This window comes from Zootermopsis nevadensis, unplaced genomic scaffold, assembly GCF_977971745.1.
Source record: "Zootermopsis nevadensis isolate Lab colony 2312 unplaced genomic scaffold, Znev_1.0 Znev_ptg000046l, whole genome shotgun sequence".
NCBI lineage: Eukaryota > Metazoa > Arthropoda > Insecta > Blattodea > Termopsidae > Zootermopsis > Zootermopsis nevadensis.
The window spans coordinates 338,816-356,793 of NW_028259178.1; the positions used below are offsets into that span (position 1 = coordinate 338,816).

General features: G+C 42.3%; 1 protein-coding gene across 2 annotated transcripts in view; it reads left to right on the forward strand.

The window, feature by feature from the left end:
• The window catches only part of LOC110837714 (proton channel OtopLc), a 125,188-nt gene that overhangs the window by 99,319 nt on the left and 7,891 nt on the right, over positions 1 to 17,978 (forward strand). For both annotated transcript variants that reach the window (XM_087360786.1, XM_087360785.1), the window contains 6 exons: positions 12,023 to 12,224; positions 12,428 to 12,542; positions 13,955 to 14,231; positions 14,402 to 14,556; positions 15,462 to 15,702; positions 17,306 to 17,459. In XM_087360786.1, coding sequence (XP_087216912.1) covers positions 12,023 to 12,224; positions 12,428 to 12,542; positions 13,955 to 14,231; positions 14,402 to 14,556; positions 15,462 to 15,702; positions 17,306 to 17,459 — 1,144 coding nt within the window. The remainder of the gene's footprint in view (positions 1 to 12,022; positions 12,225 to 12,427; positions 12,543 to 13,954; positions 14,232 to 14,401; positions 14,557 to 15,461; positions 15,703 to 17,305; positions 17,460 to 17,978) is intronic.

The window sequence follows — 17,978 nt, forward strand, 5'->3', positions numbered from 1 at the left end:
AAGTGATTTCTCAAGACTTGGGACAAGAACTTCTCAAGACTTGGGACGAGTGACTTCTCAAGACTTGGGACAAGAACTTCTCAAGACTTGGGACAAGTGACTTCTCAAGACTTGGGACAAGAACTTCTCAAGACTTGGGACAAGAACTTCTCAAGACTTGGGACAAGAACTTCTCAAGACTTGCGACGAGTGACTTCTCAAGACTTGGGACAAAAACTTCTCAAGACTTGGGACAACTGACTTCTCAAGACTTGGGACAAGAACTTCTCAAGACTTGGGACGAGTGACTTCTCAAGACTTGGGACGAGTGACTTCTCAAGACTTGGGACAAGAACTTCTCAAGACTTGGGACAAGTGACTTCTCAAGACTTGGAACAAGAACTTCTCAAGACTTGGGACGAGAACTTCTCAAGACTTGGGACAAGAACTTCTCAAGACTTGGGACGAGTGACTTCTCAAGACTTGGGACAAGAACTTCTCAAGACTTGGGACAAGTGACTTCTCAAGACTTGGGACAAGAACTTCTCAATACTTGGGACAAGAACTTCTCAAGACTTGGGACAAGAACTTCTCAAGACTTGGGACGAGTGACTTCTCAAGACTTAGGACAAGTGACTTCTCAAGACTTAGGACAAGAACTTCCCCAGACTTGGGACAAGTGACTTCTCAAGACTTGCGACAAGAACTTTTCAAGACTTGGGACGAGTGACTTCTCAAGACTTGGGACGAGTGACTTCTCAAGACTTGGGACGAGTGACTTCTCAAGACTTGGGACAAGTGACTTCTCAAGACTTGGGACAAGAACTTCTGAAGACTTGAGACAAGGACTTCTCAAGACTTGGGACAAGTGACTTCTCAAGACTTGGGAGTCTAGTCCTGATAAGGATGGGACAGGTCAAATTTTGAAGGAAAAATTTTCAAATTTTTCGAAAAATCAAAAAACGCTGCAAACCTTCTGAAATGCGCACAAAACCAAAAATTTTCGGAAAATTCGGAAAAAAATTAAAAGTTGAAATTTTTCAAAAATTCTTCGTTTTGTGCGCTTTTTGGACGATTTGCCACGTTTTTCGATTTTTCGAAATTTTTTGAAAAAATTGAATTTTCAAAATATTTCGAAATTTTAAAAAGATTAAAAACAACTGCAAATGGCTCGAAACGCGAAGAAAACTAAGAATTTTCGAAAAAAATTGAATTCAGCTAAGACAGGTGAGGCACAGCCCTAAACAAGCAGACAAGACTTGGGACAATAACTTCTCAAGACTTGGGACAAGGACTTCTCAAGACTTGGGACAAGAAATTCTCAAGACTTGGGACGAGTGACTTCTCAAGACTTAGGACAAGTGACTTCTCAAGACTTGGGACAAGAACTTCTCAAGACTTGGGACAAGTGACTTCTCAAGACTTGCGACAAGAACTTCTCAAGACTTGGGACGAGTGACTTCTCAAGACTTGGGACGAGTGACTTCTCAAGACTTGGAACAAGAACTTCTCAAGACTTGGGACAACTGACTTCTCAAGACTTAGGACAAGAACTTCTGAAGACTTGGGACAAGGACTTCTCAAGACTTGGGACAAGTGACTTCTCAAGTCTTGGGAGTCTAGTCCTGATAAGGATGGGACAGGTCAAATTTACAAGGAAAAATTTTCAAATCTTTCGAAAAATCAAAAAACGCTGCAAACCTTCTGAAATGCTCACAAAACCAAAAATTTTCGGAAAATTCGGAAAAAAATTAAAAGTTTAAAATTTTCAAAAATTCTTAGTTTTGTGCGCTTTTTGGACGATTTGCCACGTTTTTCGATTTTTCGAAATTTTTCGAAAAAATTGAAATTTCTCAAAGGGGTACCCCTTTGAGAATTTTCAAAAATTTTCGAAATTTTAAAAAAATTAAAAACGACTGCAAATGGCGTGAAACGCGAAGAAATCTAAGAATTTTCGAAAAAAAATTGAATTCAGCTAAGACGGGTGAGACAGCCCTAAACAAGCAGACAAGACTTGGGAAAAGAACTTCTCAAGACTTGGGACAAGTGACTTCTCAAGACTTGGGACAAGAACTTCTCAAGACTTGGGACGAGTGACTTATCAGATCTTGGGGCGAGTGACTTCTCAAGGATTGGGACAAGGCTTGGGACAAGAACCTCTCAAGACTTGGGACGAGTGACTTCTCAAGACTTGGGACGAGTGACTTCTCAAGACTTGGGACAAGAACTTCTCAAGACTTGGGACAAGTGACTTCTCAAGAATTGGGACAAGAACTTCTCAAGACTTGGGACGAGTGACTTCTCAAGACTTGGGACGAGTGACTGCTCAAGACTTCTGACGAGTGACTTCTCAAGGCTTGGGACAAGGCTTGGGACAAGAACTTCTCAAGACTTGGGACGAGTGACTTTTCAAGACTTGGGACGAGTGACTTCTCAAGACTTGGGACAAGAACTTCTCAAGACTTGGCACGAGTCACTTCTCAAGACTTGGGACAAGAACTTCTCAAGACTAGGGTCAAGTGACTTCTCAAGACTTGGGACAAGAACTTCTCAAGACTTGGGACGAGTGACTTCTCAAGACTTGGGACGAGTGACTTCTCAAGACTTGAGACGAGTGACTTCTCAAGACTTGGGACAAGAACTTCTCAAGACTTGGGACAAGTGACTTCTCAAGACTTGGGAAAAGAACTTCTCAAGACTTGGGACAAGAACTTTTCAAGACTTGGGACGAGTGACTTCTCAAGACTTGGGACAAGAACTTCTCAAGACTTGGGACAAGGACTTCTCAAGACTTGGGACAAGTGACTTCTCAAGACTTGGGAAAAGAACTTCTCAAGACTTGGAACAAGTGACTTCTCAAGACTTGGGACAAGAACTTCTCAAGACTTGGGACAAGTGACTTCTCAAGACTTGGGACAAGTGACTTCTCAAGACTTGGACAGGAACTTCTCAAGACTTGGGACAAGTGACTTCTCAAGACTTGGGAAAAGAACTTCTCAAGACTTTGGACGAGTGATTTCTCAAGACTTGGGATAAGAACTTCTCAAGACTTGGGACAAGAACTTCTCAAGACTTGGGGCAAGTGACTTCTCAAGACGTTGGACAAGAACTTCTCAAGACTTGGGACGAGTGACTTCTCAAGACTTGGGACGAGTGACTTCTCAAGGCTTGGGACAAGAACTTCTCAAGACTTGGGACAAAAACTTCTCAAGACTTGGGACAAGTGACTTCTCAAGACTTGGGACAAGAACTTCTCAAGACTTGGAACAAGTGACTTCTCAAGACTTGGGACAAGAACTTCTCAAGACTTGGGACAAGTGACTTCTCAAGGCTTGGGACATGAAATTCTAAAGACTTGGGACGAGTGACTTCTCAAGACTTGGGACAAGTGACTTCTCAAGACTTGGGACAAGAACTTCTCAAGACTTGGGACAAGAACTTCTCAAGACTTGGGACGAGTGACTTCTCAAGACTTGGGACAAGAACTTCTCAAGACTTGGGACAAGTGACTTCTCAAGACTTGTGACAAGAACTTCTCAAGACTTGGGACGAGTGACTTCTCAAGACTTGGGACAAGTGACTTCTCAAGACTTGGGACGAGTGACTTCTCAAGACTTGGGACGAGTGAATTCTCAAGACTTGGGACGAGTGACTTCTCAAGACTTGCGACAAGAACTTCTCAAGTCTTGGGACGAGTGACTTCTCAAGACTTGGGACAAGTGACTTCTCAAGACATGGGACAAGAACTTCTCAAGACTTGGGACAAGTGACTTCTCAAGACTTGGGACGAATGACTTCTCAAGACTTGGGACGAGTGACTTCTCAAGACTTGGGACGAGTGACTTCTGAAGACTTGGGACAAGAACTTCTCAAGACTTGGGACGAGTGACTTCTCAAGACTTGGGACAAGAACTTCTCAAGACTTGGGACAAGAACTTCTCAAGACTTGGGACAAGTGAGTTCTCAAGACTTGGGACAAGAACTTCTCAAGACTTGGGACAAGAACTTCTCAAGACTTGGGACGAGTGACTTCTCAAGACTTGGGACGAGTGACTTCTCAAGACTTAGGACAAGTGACTTCTCAAAACTTGGGACAAGTGACTTCTCAAGACTTGCGACAAGAACTTCTCAAGACTTGGGACGAGTGACTTCTCAAGACTTGGGACGAGTGACTTCTCAAGACTTGGGACGAGTGACTTCTCAAGACTTGGGACAAGTGACTTCTCAAGACTTGGGACAAGAACTTCTGAAGACTTGGGACAAGGACTTCTCAAGACTTGGGACAAGTGACTTCTCAAGACTTGGGACGAATGACTTCTCAGGACTTGGGACGAGTGACTTCTCAAGGCTTGGGACAAGAACCTCTCAAGACTTGGGACGAGTGACTTCTCAAGACTTGGGACGAGTGACTTCTCAAAACTTGGGACAAGAACTTCTCAAGATTTGGGACAAGTGACTTCTCAAGACTTGGGACAAGAACTTCTCAAGACTTGGGACGAGTGACTTTTCAAGACTTGGGACGAGTGACTTCTCAAGATTTGGGACAAGAACTTCTCAAGACTTGGGACGAATCACTTCTCAAGACTTGGGACAAGAACTTCTCAAGACTTGGGACAAGTGACTTCTCAAGTCTTGGGACAAGAACTTCTCAAGACTTGGGACGAGTGACTTCTCAAGACTTGGGACGAGTGACTTCTCAAGACTTGGGACAAGAACTTCTCAAGACTTGGGACAAGTGACTTCTCAAGACTTGGAACAAGAACTTCTCAAGACTTGGGACGAGAACTTCTCAAGACTTGGGACAAGAACTTCTCAAGACTTGGGACGAGTGACTTCTCAAGACTTGGGACAAGAACTTCTCAAGACTTGGGACAAGTGACTTCTCAAGACTTGGGACAAGAACTTCTCAAGACTTGGGACAAGAACTTCTCAAGACTTGGGACAAGAACTTCTCAAGACTTGGGACGAGTGACTTCTCAAGACTTAGGACAAGTGACTTCTCAAGACTTAGGACAAGAACTTCTCAAGACTTGGGACAAGTGACTTCTCAAGACTTGCGACAAGAACTTCTCAAGACTTGGGACGAGTGACTTCTCAAAACTTGGGACGAGTGACTTCTCAAGACTTGGGACGAGTGACTTCTCAAGACTTGGGACGAGTGACTTCTCAAGACTTGGGACAAGTACTTCTGAAGACTTGGGACGAGTCACTTCTCAAGACTTGGGACAAGAACTTCTCAAGACTTGGGACAAGTGACTTCTCAAGTCTTGGGACAAGAACTTCTCAAGACTTGGGATGAGTGACTTCTCAAGACTTGGGACGAGTGACTTCTCAAGACTTAGGACACGTACTTCTCAAAACTTGGACACACTTCTCAAGACTTGGGACAAGTAACTTCTCAAGACTTTAGACACGCTCTTCTCAAATTTTCAAATTTTTCGCAAAATTAAAAAACGCTGCAAACCTGAAATGCGCACAAAACCAAAAATTTTCGGAAAATTCGAAAAAATTAAAAGTTGAAAATTTTCAAAAATTCTTAGTTTTGTGCGCTTTTTGGACGATTTCCCACGTTTTTCGATTTTTCGAAATTTTTCGAAAAAATTGAAATTTCAAAATTTTTCGAAATTTTAAAAAATTAAAAACGACTGCAAATGGCGTGAAACGCGAAGAAAACCAAGAATTTTCGAAATTTTCGAAAAAAAATTGAATTCAGCTAAGACGGGTGAGGCACAGCCCTAAACAAGCAGACAAGACTTGGGAGAAGAACTTCTCTAGACTTGGGACAAGTGACTTCTCAAGACTTGGGACAAGAACTTCTCAAGACTTGGGACGAGTGACTTCTCAGGACTTGGGACGAGTGACTTCTGAAGACTTGGGACGAGTGACTTCTCAAGGCTTGGGATAAGAACTTCTCAAGACTTGTGACGAGTGACTTCTCAAGACTTGGGACGAGTGACTTCTCAAGACTTGGGACATGTACTTCTCAAGACTTGGGACAAGAACTTCTCAAGACTTGGGACAAGTGACTTCTCGAGACTTGGGGCATGTGACTTCTCAAGACTTGGGACAAGTAACTTCTCAAGACTTTTGAAATGCACTTCTCAAGACCTGGGACAAGTGACTTCTCAAGACTTGGGACACGCACTTCTCAAGACTTGGGACACACACTTCTCAAGACTTGGGACAAGTGACATCTCAAGACTTGGGACACGCACTTCTCAAGTGTTGGGACAAGTGACTTCTCAAGACTTGGGACACGCACTTCTCAAGACTTGGGACACACACTTCTCAAGACTTGGGACATGTGACTTCTCAAGACTTGGGACACGCACTTCTCAAAACTTGGGACAAGTGACTTCTCAAGACTTGGGACACGCACTTGTCAAGACTTGGGACACACACTTCTCAAGACTTGGGACAAGTGACTTCTCAAGTCGTGTGTACAAGTGACTTCTCAAGACTTAGGACACGTACTTCTCAAAACTTGGACACACTTCTCAAGACTTGGGACAAGTAACTTCTCAAGACTTGGGACACACATCTCAAGACTTGGAACAAGTGACTTCTCAAGACTTGGGCCACCCTCTTCTCAAGGCTTGGAACAAGTGACTTCTCAAGACTTGGGTCACGCACTTCTCAAGACCTGGGACAAGTGACTTCTCAAGACTTGGGACACGCACTTCTCAAGACTTGGGACAAGTGACTTCTCAAGACTTGGGACAAGTGACTTCTCAAGACTTGGGACACGCACTTCTCAAAACTTGGGACAAGTGACTTCTCAAGACTTGGGACAAGTGACTTCTCAAGACTTGGGACAAGTGACTTCTCAAGACTTGGGACAAGTGACTTGTCAAGACTTGGGACAAGTGACTTCTGAGGACTTCGGACAAGTGACTTCTCAAGACTTGGGACATGCGACTTCTCAGGACTTGGGACATGCGATTTCTCAAGCCTTGGGACATGTGATATGTGACTTGCGAGTTTTCGCGACTTGGTACCTGCCGGTTGTGCAGACAGAGGTGGGCACCAAACGGGTGAGATAGCCGAGTATGGCAGATACAGAGAGAGGTATTCACCGAGTTTGGCAGGAATTTTATGAAGAAAATCAAATTTACCAGAATTTTCGAAAAATCAAAAAATGCTGGAAATTGTTTGAGAATCTTACAAAACCAAATTTTTTTGAAAATTTTAAAAAAATTTCATTGTGAAATATTTGAATTTTTTTTGGTTTTGTGCGCTTTTTGCACAATGCCCAGCATTTTTGATGTTTTGAATATTTTGAAATTTTTCAAAATTCCCCCACCTGATGCCTTGCAGACCAATTCTCTCTCGGACTCTTTCTGATGTACAGTAGGGCTTTTCGGCGATCCGCTAATACAGCGCTTTTGAATTACGTACATATGCCCCACGCGCTCAACAGCTGAGTCAGAGAAGTGCGTCCGGCGCCATTTTCTCTTCGCAGATTCAGTCTATTTACAGCTTTACTTTTCCTTTCATATCGTTTTCTTAGGCCTCGCGCTATTGGGCACTTACTATATGATAGTGTAAACATCATGTTAGGCTTTTATATGCATTTGCAATTGGAAAAAGGTAAAGATCCGCTTTTCGGCGGTGGTCTGTCGTACCTGTCGTGTATGCGGTTCCCTACTGTAAAAGAAAACGCCTGTACTGTTGTAGGCGATTAGCACTTTCGGCGGAAGATGCAGCCTCTATCCCAGTCACTGTACTAACCCCTCCCCAAAGTCATGGAGGCCTTCAGTTGAGCGATTCCGCCCTCTCTGGGTTAAGATCACAGGGAACCATGCAACGCCAAATTCCTTTTAACGAAGGACAAGTTGCCTGACGGGATGACCTCCCATCAGCAGCAACAGACCCTGGTTTGAATAGTCGAGGCTCCCACCACGACTAAACCCCCGTTAACGTAAGCAAATTCCCGTTTTTGTTGTAAGGCAATGCGTCTCGTATGCAGGAAAGGTGTTATACCTAGCTTGAGCAGGACTCCGCCCTTAGTTAGCTTGTAAGATTGATGATGTCCTACGTTTGACGGAACTGCAGTTGTTGCTGTCTTCAGTTTTCGAACTTAAAACTTGGCACAAGAAAGTTGCTCGCGCATTAATGAAAAACTCAAGAAATTCGACCTCTGCCAAATGTAATTAAATTTATTATATCAATAATATTAAGATGGAGTTTTAAATAAAGTAGGACACAAGCGTGTGTGAAATTGTTTCAGCTGGCGGTCTCTTGCGAACACAGCAATAGAACTTTATTTCGTGACAGCTGAGCAACTATAAGCATTTCAAGAAGGCATCGCCTCCTTGAAGATACTTTCAAAACATAGAACATACAGTGAAATATTGTTAGTATTGTATAATTTAAGAAGGGGTAGGATTGGTAAGACTTGTGTTAAAAAACAAGAAATGCAAACAAAATTTTGGTGGAATAAACAATTTTGAAGACCAAGACTTAGATGGCTCGGTCTTAGATCCACGCCGTATGATGACGCGAGTTGGTTACAAGGCGTACACAAAGTTTAATCGTTCTTTATTGTGTGATTGAATTCCAGTACCGGATTTGAAATTCACGTGGTTGAATTATATTTGGCACTAGGAACAGATAACGGTTGGAGTATAAACGCAGTGACGCATTCATTTGTTTCCAAGTATTTATATTCAGTGAAAGTGTACAAATGAGAATTTCTTTTTCGTGTAATCTTACACTCGTCTTTAAATTGAAGGGTAATAAAGAACACGAAGAGAGTACTAAATTGTCGCTTGGCTGGTTTCCATTCACAGAGCAAACCTACATTTTAAAATGGACGATAACCAGTTCAGTGAAAGCTGATTTCTTGTATTTATTCCTCTTCTGGTTTTCGATACGCCCTCTCTCAGACCCGTTCCAATTCATAATTCACTTCTCTGAGATTATGAATCCTCGTAAACAGTTGGTAGATCCCTTGTTCTGTGCATCGAATGGGATTTAAAATCCGCGATCCCAGCGCCTCACAGCGAGCGATCTCTGACATTCCTGTGCATTTGTGTTGCCATCTTGAACAATGGAGAACTTTCATGTCTTCGAGGCTTGTAACATTGATTCGCTTAGGAGCTATTGTGTATCCTATCTGCTTTGAAGAACGTGCCGCGTCTGCGCTGGTCGAACAAACTTAAAGATGTTTTCACTAGGACGTGTTTCTTTATGCTTCAAAACGTTGCTTTGGTACAGATTTAAAAATTAGGTTAAAGTCTAATTATCAGGAATTCAGAACTGAATCCTCAAAGAGTTACCTCAGAATTCAAGGCTAGTAATTTCACTCTGACGTGTCATATATATGACTTTCATCTTGGTTTCCCACGAGTTGAGTATAATTCATGCAGACATATATAACGCATGTCACAGAAGAAGGACCTATGTGCCTCTGAAACGTCGGTAAACTTCTACCAGACAACACGGTACAACAACCCAGAAGACAGTCACCTTCATTTGTTTCTGGTTTATTTAACGGAGCTCTAAATAATTCGAGCTGCAAAGCGTCGCTTGATTGGATGATTAGTAAAACAAAATGGGTTCCAAAGGACGCGGTGTGTCATAGTTCTATCTAGTCCCATCTATTCATCATTTTATAGGGAATTTACTTCGAAGTACCCGAGACAGACCTTGTCCTTAAGGTACATAGTACAGCAGCTATTTCCGAAATACATTTCGTTTCTAATAAATGTTACATGTATTATATAATTTTATTGTTAGATATGACTAAATATTTTACGACAGCGTCTTTCGAATGACGTATGAAAATCCTAAAATGGCGGTTTTCTGAAGTTCCCTGATGTCGTGTTCGCCCGGGATGTTGGCCAAATATTTTCTGAGCGACGTGGAGACATTTCCAGTTGCTCCTGTAATTATCGGGATTATTTTTGATTTCACTTTCCACATTCGCTGGCTTTCAATATGATCACCGTTTCCTTTTTAATCACATTCCTGCCAGTATAATAATACGAAGCAGGACTAACCACGCTCCTCGATGTTTGGTGTCGGAAGAAACCATTTTGAATCCATGGCCTTCCAGTCCGTTCGCCAAAAATGGATTTCATAAAAGAAACGAACTCAGCGCTAGAAATTCTCTATCCGCAACCATGAAGCAGTTTCCTGTGAATTATGACTTGATTCGTAAAGTACAGTTAAAATCAGCTGTAGTTTGTGCCCTCCCCCTCCCCCAGGTCACACCGCGCGTGCCGTGTCACTGGGATCCTGACTTAATGCGTGACTGACCTAGGAGGAAGTTACTTTAGTGACATCTGTCGTATCTCATGCGAACCAGTCCAACAGCGTCTCGCGCTCAACACACAAAAATAATTGCTTTGTTAGAATGTTTTTATAAAACCTAACCTAACCTAACTTAATTCTCATGTGAAACAGTGATTTCCGGCTGGAAACTTTCGTCATCTCGTTTAAACGTAATCATTACTCATTCAAACATTGAACGCTGTGGAACTGAATAATTGAAGGCGTCGTTAAATAAACTGCTAACATAATTTAATGTGTGTTTCGAACCAGCGGCCTCGATGAAGGAGGCAGCAGGAACCTCTGGTAAAAAGCCGATAAACTTCTGTCAGACTACACGACGTTAACCTCCAAGAAGGCATCCATCTTCGTCTAAATCGTGTTCGTTCAGTGTGATAACGGATTGTAAAATAATTTCACTTGAATCGACTCATTCAAAGTAATTTTCTCAGTTTTCTTGTTGTTGTTTAAAGTAGGCCTTACGTGGTTTCTCGCTTTCGACGAATTCCTTCCTGATCCCCACTCTTCTCTTTCGATTCGAGCCACCCTCCAGCTACTCAACGTGTTTCGAGTTGGTTTTGTTTGCTTTGCATTTGTCTCTTACCTCGTCACTCCTGCCTCAGGGCCGGGAAGTCCGTTATTTCTATCAAAAACCCGCGAAATTTGAAAATAGGAACGTGTTTTTATATCTGCGCCTGATAACTGTGACATTGAGACACGTAGGGCGTGGAGATAAAACTCCAGCCACGAAAAATCCACTTAGTACGACTGAGCCATCTGCCTTGGTTATTGTTACAGAGGCTTCAAGTTCTTATTAAGCTTATTCTCCTACTGTCTATTTGTACTATTTATTACTGACGACTTCTCAATTATGTCCAGTCATCACAGAGGAAAATCTCTGACCTTAAGAACCTGTAATTTAACCATAATATTACCAGTTAGACTGTCATCTCATTTCCACAGAAAAGCCGTCACTCGATGTCTCTGTGATGATACCGACAAGAGTTAATGAACGTTGAGATCCAACAATTTAATTCTATTACGCCGATGATTAGGGTTCGTTTGAATGACAGGCCATGTAATTTCATGAGCGTGGATCGCTCGCAGTTTGGCGCCTGCGCGATGCGGTTTAGACTGTTGACTGAAGGTAATAGAGCACCTGGTTGTGCGCAGGCGCGTGGAGCCGGCCGGGCCCGAAGTGTAACGGAACTGCACGACCTGGGAATATATTACCTCATGACTCAGTTTACTTCCGGTAGAGAACGGTGCTTTAATGATAATCTTTGTCCGTGAATCCCTAAGTATTTCATGTAAGAAGTGACCACTCGCCTTTATCTGCTTTTAAAACATTTATTCTGAATACTGGTCTGCTTCAAAGTTTCTAGTCTCTAGTTTGAATCTCTGAATACCCAGAATCTTTCCACTGGCTACCAGGGCGTGGGGGTTATAAAAGTAACCGGAGCTTAAAACTAATGTACCAGTGTAAAGAGTGGTTAGGAAATATGTTTATTTGTTAGTTTCATGTTCAGGGCGCCCGCCAGACTACACGACGATACAAACCAGAAGACAGCCATATTCGTTCTCGTAGTCGTCATAACCTCAAATCTCATTTGAGTACATACAACAAGTGTGTTTACCTTGTACGTTACTTATAGATCTGTATTTCTGTGCAAAGATTCGTAGGGATCAGTCGGTGGTGTTTACTGCCATCTGTCGGATTTCGCCGGAGTTGGAATAATATATGAAACGACTCTCATTTCTGTTGCAGTTCACAATGACCAGCCCGAGCGGGACAGCTTGAACGACGCGAATCCTGTATCGGAGCAGGCCACGACGACGACGCCGGTTGAACTGAACAAACAGCGACGTCACCAAAGCCGACCGAAGCTACGAGGCGGTCGCTCTCTGCTTGACATCCTTACGTCAGGCAGGACGTCGGCCCTCGACATGCTGGACCACACCGAGTCCTTGTGAGTCCTTCGGGCGCTGGGGTCATATTGACTACGGACAGGGGTTCGATCCCCGACAGGGGCAGGGGATTTTTCCTCTAGCCTCTGGGGCCCATTAACATTTTCAAATGATTGTTATTGACAGTCGTGATCAAATATGACGTCATGCCCATCGTAGTTCAGTTGTCTTCCTGCGCTCGACGCCATCTTGTCCCTTGTTTCAGTTGCCAGTTATGGGTCCTCTTGAGCTCTCTGTACGGGAAGCTGGTGGTGATCGTGATGCTGACCTTTTGCGTTACCGAGGTCATGGACAACTCCATCAAGTTGCTGAGCCTCCAGGTACGGTGCACGATTATGTCGGCTAGTTCGGTCGGTTTACAGGTTTTACGTGATCGTTGTGTCTTCTGGGATGTTGCCTCCGTCATCAGGGCGATGAGTGATATCCCTGATGATGGAGGCAGGAATTACCTCTGAAACGTCTTCGGCTCAAAGCAGTGAGTGAGATCTGTTGTTTTGCTTGGATGAAGGAACACTCCAAAGCGTGTTTGTCGCTCTTAGGGATGCAGGCAGGTTGTTAATTTTTGAAGATTTCCAATTTTGTTTTCAAAATTCACCCCACCCGAAACCTGACACAACCCGTCTCTGCAAGGACCGGATCCGAAAGAGACCGGTTGAGGTACACACCGAGTCTGTCAGGGATTTATTTATAATTTTCAAATTTATCAGAATTTTCGAAAAATCAAAAAACGCTGGAAATTGTCTAAAAAGCGCAAAAAACGAAGGTTTTTAAAATATTTTTAAAAAAAATTGAAATTTGTAATTACGCTTTTTGAAAATTTTCCTACATTTTTGAATTCTAAAATTTGTAAAAAAAATTGAAATTATTTTAAAATTCCTTCCCACCCATGCTATCTGTCGGACCCACACTTATTAGAAATGGTCATAATGTCATGAAAGGCGAAAATAACAAAATAAATTAAAACATTTTGAAGTCGTAATTTTCCAAAAAGTTTTAGTTTTGTGCGCTTTTTGGACATTATCCAAGATTTTTTGATTTTCCGGAAATATTTATAAATTTGAAACGTTTTTCAAAATTCCCACCGTCTCTACCGGACTCGGCCTCTGCCTGGTGGAACAACTCTCAAATTTCGAACATTTTCAAAAATTTAAAAACGGTCGTAAATGTCAAAAAACGTATTAAACGAAAAATTTTCAAAACTTTTTCAAGTAGAAAATTTTCAAAATTGTATGGTATTGTGCGCATTTTGAGCAATTTCCAACATTTGCTGATTTTTCGAAAAATTTTAAAATTTTGATTTTTTTTTTAAATTCGCACCCAGTCTCTGCTGGACCTGGCCTCCGCCGGACCCTTGTGTCTTGTGGAACGCCTTTTAAAATTTTGGAATGTTTTAAAAACGTACAGAAATTTCAATGGTGTTATAAAAAACGAATTTTTTTCAAAATTTCAGACTCTTTTTTGAGTTTTAAATTTTTCAAAATTATAAATAATGTGCGCTTTTTGAACATCATCAACATTTTTGAAGATGTTGATATTCTGGGTTACGCGCCAAAGCGCTGAAAAGAAACATTTAGTAAATTGTTAAATTTGCTGTAATAGGTGCTGACCGTATATGATATTTCTCACCCTCACCTCCTGCCACCGTCTCACAATCATTTTCCAACTTAGTAATACGTGCGTTCGCCATTTTGTCGTCGTGTATTTGAACGAACATAACCTAACTTCTTTCCAGGGGATATTCCTGATGTACCTGTACGTGGGCAGCATTGCCGTCATCATATGCATCTACATCTGGGTGCTGATCGACAGCTGTTCTTCGCTGAACTCCCAAAACGAGATGGCGACGACTCACAGAGTGACGTCGCCTGCCAACGCCGCGACAGCGGGTGATCCTGACGCCGAGCTAGGCGGCGGCCTGACTCTCGCCAGGTTCGGTTCCCTGAAGAGAGCTCACATCTCGCGAGCCAAAACCTCAGGCACCAGCTTCTACCTGCGTGTTGGTGCTCTGGGTAAGTTACTTTCAGGAAGAGAGAGACAGCTGAGCTCTACCGACGTTTCGGAGGTCCATGATCAGAAAGCTTAGCTTCAGGTTGATTAGGAAACAGAACCTGTTTCTTTGCTGTTTATAATCAGCCGGTACCATGCGTTTAATGAGATGACTTTTTATGTGACGTTGCAGCGTTTGGTCTTGGGACCTTGGTATTCAATGGCCTGGAGATGGCAATGCATTCCATGATGGAAGGTGCGTGTCTCAATGACGTCGTCTTCATCCATCCAGTGCTCCATGGTCTCTTCACATTCCTCCAGATGCACTTCTTGTTCGTCAACTCACAGGTGTGACCTACGAACCTAAGACTCGCAATACGACTTCATCAAATTCTCTTTTCCGTAACCAGTCGAGCGAGGAACGATGAACAGAATATGAAAAAGTAGTTTTGCCTCTTACCATGTATGTATTTTCCTCAGGCGTCACGTTATAACTACACAATGATGTGGTTATTGAAAAATTTATACTTATTTTCAAATTTAACTTTATTTATTTTGAATGGGGCAGTCATGCAGTATTATATATACATTATATACCTTCAGGGTCAAGGACCTTCTACTACGTCAGTTCCGCCGCTTTCATTTCAACAAATGTTCTCTCAGAAATTTTAACGCGCGACTCCACAGGAGGAAAGGACCTCTTATAGCTGCAGAAGTCAACAGTCCGTTAGATTTAATACTATTCAAAACACGTGCCATATACCTGTCTTGCTATCAAGTGAACTTTTAGTTAAATTTTAAACCAATTTCTTCAGTATTTCCCTTTCAGTTGGAAACTTCTCCTCAAAAAATTCACAACGTTGTAAATGATTTAACTGACTAGCCGGCATGGAGAAGCCGAAGGTTCATCTCACGGGGACACGGATTGGATCGAATTGATTCCCCGATACCATTTAGCGGTAGATTCTTGCGAACACATTTCCATAAGAGGCAGGGAATTTCTGTACCAGATCAGTGACTATACGTTTGTGAAACACCCTGCTGCATGGCGTTAGTTCATTTACTAATTTCTTAAACATATAATTTAAATTTCTGTACTTTTTACGTCACATGCATCTCATGTGCAAGGAGAGGGTACAGGGCTCAGCGCCGTTTCCCATTCAAGTTCCCTTACATTCTCATCTCCTGACATCCGTATCATAACAGTAAACAACGGAGCCGCAAATCTGAATCTTTCCACGGCATGTGTTTAGGTGCTCGTCGAGAGATTTGGCCTGGCAGCCCGGTTCGGTTTCATGCACCTGGCAGCGACAAACTTGGCGCTGTGGGTGCGCCTCATTGTCTGGGAGAGTGGCAATGAGTGGACTTACTTTGTACACCTGTCTCAAAGCAGTGGTGTGAGGGGCGGAGTCTCCAATAACATTCCAACACCGCTGCAGCTGAGGGGCTTCCCTCGCTCTGTGGTGGCCAGACACCAGCGTGACCTCAGCTTCAGTGAGTATTCATTCAGCAGTTTTTAACCCTTTAAAGACAATTAATATGACAGCATTAGCTTTAGTGATATGGATTACATTTAATTGGATGAGATTCATTATCTTGGCTTTATGTTTCTATTCCTCATTTCCTTAAGATGGCCATGTCTTAATAAGATATTGCAACAAAAAGCATAACAGTCATTTCATAACTTTAATTATTTTTATACATGTTTCACAATTTTAAATCTTCGGATATACAAACTTCAAGTTTGCCAAGCATTCCGTCATCTTACACAGCGAACTTGGCATCCGTACCCAAAGATGAACAGCGTCAGAATGCCGACTCTTGTCCACTTTCTGATGACACGTAGACGTACCAGTTTCAGCTTGAAGTTGAGAAATCCAAACATTAATTTGGCGACGTTTTATAGTACACTTTACAATTTACATACGGAGTGATCGAAAAGCCGTGCGCCCATTCCTGACACATGTTCTGTTTGTCGAGAAAAAAAATTACTCTGAAATCAGAAAAAAATACAAAACAAACAATGCCATAGGAAATGCTGGAAATGTCCATCTCATTCAGCGATGCACGCATTCACTTTTTTCCTCAAGTTTGATGCAACGTGTAAAGAATTTTACAGTAAATTTGTTTGATACACGTGAATCAAGAAACGTATCTCTTGAACTCATTCTGGCAAGTTAATTAAGAAAGAGATGCCAGGTAGCATTTGACGATGAACACTCGTTGCACACGTGAAAGAAATGGCCATGTACTTTGACTGTTTAAAGACAATTTGTGGACTTGCGGGAGCAGGTTACGACTTGACGTGACCTGACTGCGCTATTGCATAGTCACAGCGTTATTGTGTTTGTTAATCCAGTGAAATTTTATTGAACTACTGAATTCAATAAATGATTTTATTTTTGGATTACACGATTTTTCAATCACCTGCATATAAAAACTACTGGTGACTTAAAATTATGGCTCAAACATGGACTCCAGGACGTGCGTTACTGATACAGATGAGAACAAAGACGCTGTTGGTGGTAATGGTCGCAAAGGCAAAGAAAATAACTGTTGTTTTAAAATTCATTAAATTTTGGCTTCCTATTGAAGGCTTCATCTGACTTCTATGTTGCAGCCAAATGTGAAAGTTCACTTCCAGATACATCTGAAGATGTCACTGGTCATATCACAAAACTCCAGTGACGATGCCAAAAGGAATTTGAAACATTTGGTGTCTAAATGTGAAAATATTATGACAGTGATGTTTACTTTGGCTGTGTAAACCTTCGTTCACAATATCGTCAGCTGGCTAACTCAGTAAAGTGACTGGCTCGGGAACTGGAGTTCAGTACGTCACAGGTGCGGACATATCTCCATGCCAGCACCTCCCGACTGGCATCGACAGCCAATCAGCCTTACAGTCAGGGGCTTCGTGCGTGGCACTTATCACTCATATCAATCTAGCACGTAGGTTATGAACGGGACTTCACCTCCATGTCCCCACTGCATCATCGCATGATATTCAGAGTCAAAATTTCAAATAATCTGTACCGTGAAAGAGGATGATGACATTGAACTGTAATAAAAGTGTACTCATACATGAATGTTACAGGTAGTAATGCAACGTCATACTACAGCTACAGACCAATCTCGGACTCCCACATCTCTCAGGTCGTAGCGCTTCATGAGTGCCTCAACACCAACACTCTGGGTCAGCTGTGGACTTCTTCAATGCCATTTCTGTACCCGTTTATCGTGCAGTTCAGGTAAGCAGCTGGTCACTAAAAGGTCATACGGAACACCAGATTTTTACACCACACGTCATTCTGAAAGTAACAGGCACAAATCTCAATGATTGATGTTAAGTCAGGCTCATACTCGTCAGTTGAAAACATCGTTAAATGAAAAACACAGGAGACTGCTACCTGACTGAACGGTTTGTTCATATGCCAGGACCCGCAAGTTTTAGTAAGTGTAGTAGACACCCCACATCGCCTGACCATTTAAGGACAAGTTTTTAGATTTACGCTGCTGCCTTTATGCTGTACGGAACATTTCCCCACATTAGACGTAAATGGAGAACTCATGTCCCATATATACACATGCGCGCGCACATACACATACAGAGTGAGTCAAAAGTATGTTTACAAACTTTGTGTGTGTGTTCCTCGATCAAAAAAAAATGTTCCTGTGAACATGTGGTCACAAATGCCTCTTTTTCAAAATAATAGCCAAAATAATGTAGTAATTTGGGGTTGGGAGTAGGGGTCCTGCTTGATTTCAAT